A 9,345-nucleotide genomic window follows, 5' to 3' on the forward strand; every position below is an offset into this window, starting at 1 on the left:
AAAATCACTTGTGATAGAACATGATGGAAGATGATGTGAGAAGAAGAGTGTATACATATATAACTGGGTCACTTTGCTGTATAGCAGAAATTGACAGAACATTGTAAATCAACTATAATAAAAAATTTAAAGAATTGTTCTCTAAGCCTGTTTAATTATTTAAAAATTTTTTTTATTTCTTCAGCCACGCCCATGGCATGCGGAAGTTCTGGGGCCACAGCTGTGACTTAAGCCTCAAAATTAAAAATTAAAGGGAGGAGTTCCCGTCGTGGCGCAGTGGTTAACGAATCCGACTAGGAACCATGAGGTTGCGGGTTCGGTCCCTGGCTTTGCTCAGTGGGTTAACGATCCGGCGTTGCCGTGAGCTGTGGTGTAGGTCGCAGACACGGCTTGGATCCCACGTTGCTGTGGCTCTGGTGTAGGCGGGTGGCTACAGCTCCGATTAGACCCCTAGCCTGGGAACCTCCATATGCCGTGGGAGCGGCCCAAGAAGTAGAAAAAGACACACACACAAAAAAAAATTAAAGGGAGAGACACAAAGAGCATGCCTGTCTTTTTAGGGCTGCACCCACAGCATATGGAGGTTCCCAGGCTAGGGGTCTAATCAGAGCTGTAGCTGCCGGCCTACACCACCACCACAGCAACACGGGATCCGAGCCTTGGCTGTGACCTACACCACAGTTCATGGCAATGCCAGATCCTTAACCCACTGAGCGAGGCCAGGGATTGAACCCGCAACCTCATGATTCCTAGTCAGATTTGCTAACCACTGAGCCACGGCGGGAACTGCCGACCAGGAGTTTCTTTTCTTCTCCCCCCCTCCCCCTCCCCTTCTTCTTCCTTCTTCTTCTTCTTCTTTTCTTCTTCGTCTTCTTCTTCTTCTTTTTGCTTCTTAGGGCTGCACTTGCAGCATATTGGAAGTTCCCAGACAAGGGGTCAAATTGGAGCTGCCACTGCTGGCCTACACCACAGCTCATGGCAACCCCAGATCCTTAACCCACTGAGTGAGGCCAGGGATTGAACTCACAACCTCGTGGTTCCTAGTCGGATTCGTTTCCACTGCACAACAGGAACCCCTACAATTCTTAATACAGTCAACCACTTCCTTATAATTTATCTTTCACTCATTTGTCTTGTACTCATTGGTCTCCTGCCCTTGAGTAAGCTTTAGCAGAGTGGTTTGTATTTGCCTTATTAATTCACGTCCTTAGTGCCCAGCCAAGGCCTGGCACAAAGTAGATACTCACTGAATACATTCGGGGGCACCTACAGTCGGTCAGGTCTGCCTGGTGGTGATGTTCACAAGGAATGAATGTCACTCACTGCTGGAGCCAGGTACTCTGTCCTCCAGACCCTAGCAATTCCTCAGGGTGAACCGGCAAGTGGGTGTGGGGAGGGCGCTGGACATGGCATATCTCAGAAATCTGAAGATTCTAAGTAGGAAAAGATACAGAACCTGGGAGATGTGGTGTGCATGAAAATATTGTTCACAACTTGTTTATTTCTCCCTGCTCTTTTTATGTGAAAGGATAGAGATGCCATTAACATGAAGGGAGGTACCCCAAACAGGAAGGATAAGAGACTCTGATAGGTTGGGGGAAGATTCACACACAAGGCTCTTGATTGCAGACAGACATGAATCTGGGCTGCCTGTGTTTGGAAAAGCAACCCCCCCGCCCCAACATGGGGAGAGACAGCAGGGTGGTGATAGAGACAGGGCCAGCCAGATAACTATAGAAACAGGAGTACTGAGAAATGGGAAGTGATGGAGGGAGACTGAAACCCAAAAAGGTCTCAGAAACAAAAACAGAGGAACAGAGAGGTAGAGAAGCACAGAGAAGTATGTTTCCAGCTGCCCTTGAAGCCCATTGGTGTCATAACCAGCATCTAATTGCCTGGCATCCCTAGGAACATTCTGCCACCCATTCCCTGGATGTTCCAACCGCCACATACCAGGTCCCTTGTGGGAACTGAGGCCAGCTGGGGGGAGGGGGTGGTGTGCTTCCCAAGGTCACCAGCTCCATCCCGGACACCACAGGGGTCAGTCACACAGCTTCATTTTTTTTTTTTTTTGGTCTTTCTTAGGGCCGCACCCACAGCATATGGAGGTTCCCAGGCTAGGGGTCGAATCCGAGCTGCAGCTGCCGACCTACGCCACAGTTACAACACCAGACCCCAGCTGAGTCTGCGACCTACACACAGCTCATGGAACGCCAGATCCTTAATCCACTGAACCAGGCCAGGGATCGAAGCTGCATCCTCATGGTTACTACTCAGTTTCCTTTCCGCTGAGCCACGACAGGGAACTCCCAGACAGCTTCATTTTTATTACCAGAGTTTTTCATAAATACACACACTGTCAGAACCCCCCTCCCCAACCCTCCTGACCCCAGGCAGATCAGCCCAATAAATTAATAATAAATATAAACATAAATACAGCGGTTTGGGCGGGAGAGAGCAGACAGCAATGGTTAAGAATGGGGTATTCAGGTGCCACAAACCCAATGGACAAGCAAGAACGAAGTCACTTCCACTGCGCTCCTGTCCTAAGTGTAGGACCAGGGCCGCTCATACGCAGTGGCAGTCCTTGGCCACAAGGTCATCGAAGGGTGTGAGTGACACACGGCCATCGCTGTCCTGGTGCATAAGAACCACCGGCTCATAGCTGGCTGGCACACAGCATGGAGCAGGGGCAGCATCAGGGTTCAGGCCGTGCAAGCGCGCCTGCATCTGCGCGTGCGTGTTAGCCGATCGGAAGTGGCTCGGGCACGCGCCGACGCACATGCGCACGTCCAGCTCGCGGGGCGCCAAGACCCAGTCGGCCCAGCCTAGGTCCTCCAGCGACGCGCGCAGGCTCTGCAGGCGGCAGCAGCGCCCTGTCCCAAGCGGGCAACCGTCCCGGGTGTGCGCATGCGTGTTACGGCGCCCCCTAGTAGAGCTTGGCCGCCAGTGCAGCTCAAGCTGGGGCTGTCCAGCGGGCAACGCCTCCAGCAGCAGGTCCGGTCGCTGCAACAGTCGCAGGTGTATTGCCGGACCTCGGGAACCTCCGACGCTGAGCTGACGCCGTAGTGGCCGCGTCACGTCCCACGAGCTCCGAGCCGTCGGGGACAGTCGGAGAAGGGCCCGATGCAGGCGGGAGGCTGCGGGGAGCCCCTCAGTTAAGTTGACGCGAGGGATGCGCAGGTGCAGGTGGCCGCCTGGCCCAAGTCGAACTATAGGAGAGAGGAAAGCCAGTCACTCACAAGAGTATTGTGTGCCGGGCGCGGGGAGGGGTGGTGGGGGGAATGCCCATTTCTTCCAACACTCCAAACTGAATCCCAGCTCAGGGCCTTTGCACGAGCTACTTCCTCTACTGGCCATGCTCTTGCTCTGAATCTCTGCATGGCTGATTACACATCCCTCCAGCCTGCCTGAAATAGACACAGTCCTATTTTACTTCGTTGTGTAGCATCTGTCTCCGCCACCAGAATCTCAGCAAGGGTTTCTGTCTGCTTGGTCACCACTGCACCTGGCACACAGTAGGTGCTTACTTGATACTTGCAGGAATGAATGCATATCTGATCTTTAGACAGACTAAGTGCCTACAAAGTGCCCTGGGGATACAACAGCTACTGTGTTTTCAACTCTCTGGATCTATCTGAGAAATGAAGGGTACCTGGCTCCCCAGAATTCTCAGACTTCCAGGTTGGTACAGAAGTTGGGGATACTGGAGAGACTGAGGTTTGAGGACTCTCAACCCAGTCAATAGGCTCAGAGGGGGAGAGAGGTTTACATGGAGTTCCTCAGCACAAGTGGGATTAGGGCGGGATAAGAACTCTCCGCCTAACACCCTTCCCTCAACCCCTCCCCTCAACCCCTCTCAGTTCTTAGAGCAGCCCAGATCTCCTTGCGCCCCCTCTGCCCGCTGGAGGCTGGGTGGAGGGCATGAAAATACTCCACTTCTTCCCTAGGGAACCAGTCACGTGCAATTTCAGCAGTGTCTTGGCGCGCGATTGCATCAGATTCGGAACCAGCCCAAGCAGGTTCTGCCCATCTCTACGCACCGTTCTGTCTCCGCCCCCTCTCCTCCCTTCCGCCGGACCCCTGGATCTTACTCCCCTGGAAATCCCCCTACTGTCCTTTCCTTACATCCAAGGGCAGGGACCAAGGCCCCGCGCCCGACCTTGCGTCTGGGTTCTCCAGGCTCTGTGAGCCTTCAGTAGAGTCGCTGGATCCTCTGGCCTTAGTTTCCCCATCTGCGCCGCGGGAGGTGTTGTAACATCTCAGATTGGCTAAGCCCCGCCTCGTCCCTCTGCAAACCCGGCCGTTACCTCCCCCATCAGCCCCAAGGTGGGATGTAGCTGCTCCGTTCACAGGTAGGGAAACTGAGGCTGGGCCGCTAGCCTTGGGATCTGTGTCTCAGAACCATTGGTGAGATGATGAGTGCTGCCCAGAGTGGGGTCTCCCAGTTGTACTCACACTTTGGAGTGACTATGCGGACTTGAGGAGCGGGAATGAGGTTCGGGTTCGAGTCTTCCCAGGTCTGGTTCGCTCGAAGCCGGGTCAGCAAATCTTCGTAGCGTTTCCGCAACTCCCGGAATCTGGAGACATCTGAACTGGAGTGCACGTCTGAGGGTCCGGGTAAAGCTGGGAGGTGCTCCTGGGCCAGAGATAGGGCGCCTCCCGATGGCAGCCAGGAGAGCATCAGCAGCATCAGCAGCGTCGGAGAGCGGCGCGGTGGTGATGGTAGCTGCCCAGGCATGGCTGTGCTGGTTAAGCTCTAAGCTGGGACTGACCGGACGCTGCTGGACCGGCCTTTATAGTCCCCGGACTTTGTCCGCCCCTGCCTGCCTGGTCCCGCCCGCCGTGGGTGCAGAGTAAACACTCCAGGGACCACAACTGGGAGGAGTCTTCGGGTGCTTTTCATGGGGTGGTGCTTTTGATTGGGGGGTGGGTGATACTAGGTATGCTGGGGAACCCCCCTAAGCTCCACACCAAGCCTCAGTATCCTCTGCTGTGAAATGAGGACATCATCTCAGCTAGGTGGGCTGGCAGAAAGAATAATTTTCTCAGAAAAGATTTATTACTATGTGCTAAACTCCATAGCAAGAGCTTAAGAGGTAGCCTTCTTCCTCCATGGGAGTCCATCTCTCCCCTCTCTGCTTAGGGTCAAAGGCTGAAGATAGTGAAGAACAAAGGAAGTAGAGGGAAAGGGGCCAGAAAGAGCCAGAAAATGCAACCTGGAGTAAGTCACTCCTCTTCATCGCACCTCTATTTCTTCATCTGGAAAATCAGGATTGAGACTTTCCCTGGAGAGAAGGTCAAATGAGGTGTAAAGGACAGGGCCAGGCACATAGCAGGTGCTTGATAAACTGTATGTTTTTGCAGTTCCTCAGCCGAGGAACTCCTATCCATTCCTCAAAACCCTACTCAAAAAGCCCTCCTCCAGGAAGCCTTCTCTGACATTATCTTTTCATGCTCAGCAGAGTGTTTCCAACTCATCCCTTCCTCCAGCCCAGCCCTGACCCCACAGCACTGGGAGTGTGTGTGCTTGGCTCTGTCTGCCCCAGACAGAGCTTCTTGAAGGCTTGGGCAAGGATGAAGCTCCTCTGGGCCCCAATCCCTTGGCTGGGCCCAAAGAGGAGGTGGCAGGGAATTAGGGTGCTGGGGCCTAGGGAAGGGAGGACCGGTGTCAGGTGCAGCCACCAGATGATGGAAGGAAAGGGGGTGTCCCAGAAATACACTTCTCCCTGGGGCACCTAGACCTAGACCTTGCTCCACTGCTCAGGATTCCTGGCCCCAGGCATCATTCCTGGGCCTGTTTCCAGCCCCCTGACTTCAGAGGGGATGGGCAGATGTGCAAGGCAGACTGTGGGTGGGTGTAAAGTGTGACAACAGTGTGTGCAGGCAAGAGATTCAAGGACTTATTGGGGGTCACACAACAAGGTTCCCAGGGAAGAACACAGTCCCAGCCTCCTGCATACCCAGGAGTACCCACTTGCTGCGTGAGCCCAGTCAAGCCTCTGACACTCCTATCTCAGTCTCAGCCTCTGCAGTGGGGTTTGTCACCCAGTGGGGTTGTCATCCCTGGGGATGCTCTCGGTTTAGTAAACACCCCTGGTCACGCTATCATCCTGACCGTGGCCACTGGGAGGCTGGGCCTCTTGCGCCACCAGCTTGGCATACATAGTAAATGCTCAGTAAAGGGTCCAGAGCTGACCAGATAGGCAGCCACCCTGCCATGCCCCCTGCAGAGGCTGGGTCCCAGAGGTAAAGCAGAGTGCTGAGTAATTCTAATGTGGCTAGGGCAGGTCAGCAAAAGGCAAAGATGCCCAGGACTAACTGTGGGTGGGTGGGGCAAAGGGAGCGCTGTCTGAGGCAGCGTCTCTACAAGATCAATAAGGGTGAGAAGCCAACATTTGCTGGACTCCAGGCTGTTCACATGGATAAAGGGACAAAGCCTCAGAGGGTCAAGTGTGTGCACAGGGCTGTAGGGGGTGACCCTCACAATGGGGACCTGGCACAGGATCAGTCTTTGGCTGGGCCATCTCTCTCTCTCTCTCTTTTTTTTTTTTTTTGCTTTTAGGGCTGCACCTGTAGCATATGGAAGTTCCCAGGCTAGGGGTCAAATCAGAGCTGCTGCTGCCAGCCTATGCCACAGCCACAGCAACGCAGGATCTAAGCCATGTCTGCGACCTACACCACAGTTCATGCCATCACCAGATCCATAACCCACTGAGCGAGGCCAGGGATCAAACCCACATCCTCATGGATACCAGTCAGGTTCATTACACTGAGCCACAATGGGAACTCCCTGGAACATCTCTTTACCTGACATCTCTTGGCTTGTGATGGGATTCTGAATTTCCCCAGTGGTTAGTTTTGCCCAAATTTCAAAGCCTCATGAAGAGTTTGCCCTGATCTGTGTCCCAACAACCTGGACAGTTGATGACTCCAGAGAGGTCAGTCTAGGTTCACATGCCCACACCTCCTCTTCCTAGCTGTGACGTGTGCAACAAGGAGTTTTAACTGCAAAGCCTCAGTTTCCCTATTTGTAAAAAGTGGTGATGTCACCCCCCTCACAAGATTGTGTGTGAGTGGGAATTCTGCACACACGGGGGTCAGCACAATCACCACTCAAATCTCAGCACCCACCTCTCTAGCTGTGTGATCACTGGCAAGTTACTCAACCGCTCTGTGCATCAGAACAGAGGCAGTGGGTTGCAGGAGGGAGAACGCTCAGTACAGAAATCCTCTCCTCATTATCCATCCAGCAGACCACAAACCGAGCACCAGGTCATACACCAAGGACAGAAATACTGGTGATTCGGGGTCCCCTCTGCCAGCTGACGACCCCAGGCTGAGGATGACCCTGGTGAACGCCAGCTTCTCACAAAGACACGCAAGAAATTGCACATTTCAAGTGTTTTATTTGCTTCCTGGGGTGTCAAGTTTGGGGTTTCCCAGGGCCCAGCCCTCAGCAAAGTCTGGCAGGCCCTTGCCTGGCCTGGGGTTCCAGACATTGGGGTTTCAGACAAGGCACTCACAGGAGTCTCCCTGGGGTCAGGGAGAAGCCACCCCAAGGCTGTGGGGGCTGGACTCTCCTTTGGGGACAGAACGCAGTCACCTTCAGCAGAAGGGTTTTTCCTAGAGAGACATTTAGGACGAGAGAGAAACCTGAGATATTAAGGGGGCCCTGGGGAGTTCCCGCTGTGGTACAGTGGGATTGGGGGCAGTGGCAGTGTGTTGGGAACACTGAGACACAGGTTCACTCCCTGTCTGGCCTGGCCCAGTGGGTTAAGGATTCTGTGCTGCCACAGCTGCGGCTTAGGTCACAACTGAGTCTCTGACCTAATCCCTGGCCTGGGAATTCCATGTGCTGCTGGGTGGCGAAAAGAAAAAAAAGGCAGCCCCGGAAACTTACCAAGTACCCTCCCCCCAAGAGGGGGCAGGCTGAAAACCAACTGTGCTTTGCAAGATCCAGGTGGGGCTTCCCATGGCATCCAGCCAGGCCTTGGGCTCAGAGAGCCTGATGCCAAACTGGCTTTCTTGGGGATTTCATCAAACAAACTGTGCAGCATGCAAAAGCCTTGGAAGATCTTGGATGAGCCTGGCCCGGGCAGTGGGGAGCCAGGATCACCTCCCAGAACCTGGAGGTGCTTCTTTCTTTCCTGTCCTGTCCCCTTTCCCTGTCCCATATGTATGGCAGAGGCAGGCACTTCTGTGGCTCTCTGGGCAGCAGAAGGGAAGGCTTGGAGGAGGAGAGGGAAGAGGAGAAATGGATTTTATTTATTTATTAATTTTTTCCTTTTTATGGCCATTCCTGCGGCATATGAAAGTTCTTGGACCAGGGGTCAAATTAGAGCTGCATCTGCAAACTATGCTGCGGCTTGAAGCAACACCTGATCCTTGAGCCACTGAGCAAAGCCAGGGATCGACCCCGAATCTTCACGGAGACAGCATTGGGTCCTTAGCCTGATGAGCCACAACAGGGACTTCCAAGAAAGGATTTTAAGTGTTTTAAGTGGAGGGAGCAGCTTGGGCTGAACTGGAGCTCCTGAAACTCAGGTTGTGACAGTTGAGCCTCAGATTCCTCATCTATAAAATGTGGTACCAGCATCCCCTCCCAGGGCTGTGGGAGGGCTCAGAGGAAGATTTGTGTTCATCATCTGTTAGGAGTTAACTTTCAAGACACAAAACTTGGGAGATCCCTGGTGGCTCAGGGGGTTAAGGATCTGATGTCACTGCTGAGGCTCTGGTTACTGATGTGGCACAGGTTTGATCCCTGGCCCAGGAACTTCTACATGCTGCAGGTGCAGCAAAAAAAAAAAAAAAAAAGGAAAAAAAAAAGAAAAATACATAGACCTTGGCCAATGCCTGCTCACCTTAAATGCTATCCTCTTGGTCTAGCATTGAGTCAGATCCTCAAGTGGCATAGTTGTGGTCAGACAAGAACTCCAGACTGGGCAACTGGTGCCCTCTCTGGCAGATCCAGTGCTTCAGGGGCCTGGACATAGCCTCCCATTTGGGTGATGAGCTGACCCTCAGGCCCAGCTGGTGCTGCAAGGACCGTGGTACTCCCAGTGGGCTTAGTGCTACTGGGGAGAGAGGAAGCAGGGCCTAGAAAAAGTAGGGTTTCTCATGGGCAAGGGGGATGCTACGCCAGAAGTTCCCTGAAGGAGAGGGGAAAGTCAGTCACTCATGGGCCTACTGTGTGTGGGGTGCAAGTGTGCCCATTTCCTCCAACACCCTGAGCTGTCTCAGGGCCTTTGCACAAGCTACCTCCTTTGCTGCCCATCTCCTCTCCTGAATCTCAGCTTGGCTGGTTACATATCCCTCCACCTGCCTGAAATAGACACAGTCCTA

The 9,345-nt window shown here is 53.5% G+C and overlaps 1 protein-coding gene across 1 annotated transcript; it reads right to left on the reverse strand.

Moving 5' to 3' along the window:
• Nucleotides 1-2,307: 2,307 nt before the first annotated feature.
• On the reverse strand, nucleotides 2,308-4,781 carry GDF15 (growth differentiation factor 15). Its single transcript, XM_047776550.1, has 2 exons — nucleotides 4,459-4,781; nucleotides 2,308-3,212 (listed from the first exon to the last, which is right to left on the reverse strand). The coding sequence occupies exons 1-2, from the start codon at nucleotides 4,739-4,741 to the stop codon at nucleotides 2,569-2,571; spliced, it is 927 nt and encodes a 308-aa protein (XP_047632506.1). The 5' UTR covers nucleotides 4,742-4,781; the 3' UTR covers nucleotides 2,308-2,568.
• Nucleotides 4,782-9,345: the final 4,564 nt, after the last annotated feature.

This window comes from Phacochoerus africanus, chromosome 4 (genome assembly GCF_016906955.1).
Source record: "Phacochoerus africanus isolate WHEZ1 chromosome 4, ROS_Pafr_v1, whole genome shotgun sequence".
Taxonomy (NCBI): domain Eukaryota; kingdom Metazoa; phylum Chordata; class Mammalia; order Artiodactyla; family Suidae; genus Phacochoerus; species Phacochoerus africanus.

Coding starts and splice junctions, on each gene's coding strand:
- GDF15 (XM_047776550.1), bottom strand. CDS start 4,741: ATGCCTGGGCAGCTACCATCACCACCGCGCCGCTCTCCGACGCTGCTG. Junction 3,213..4,458: donor CCGCATAGTCACTCCAAAGT/GTGAGTACAACT, acceptor TCTCTCCTATAG/TTCGACTTGGGCCAGGCGGC.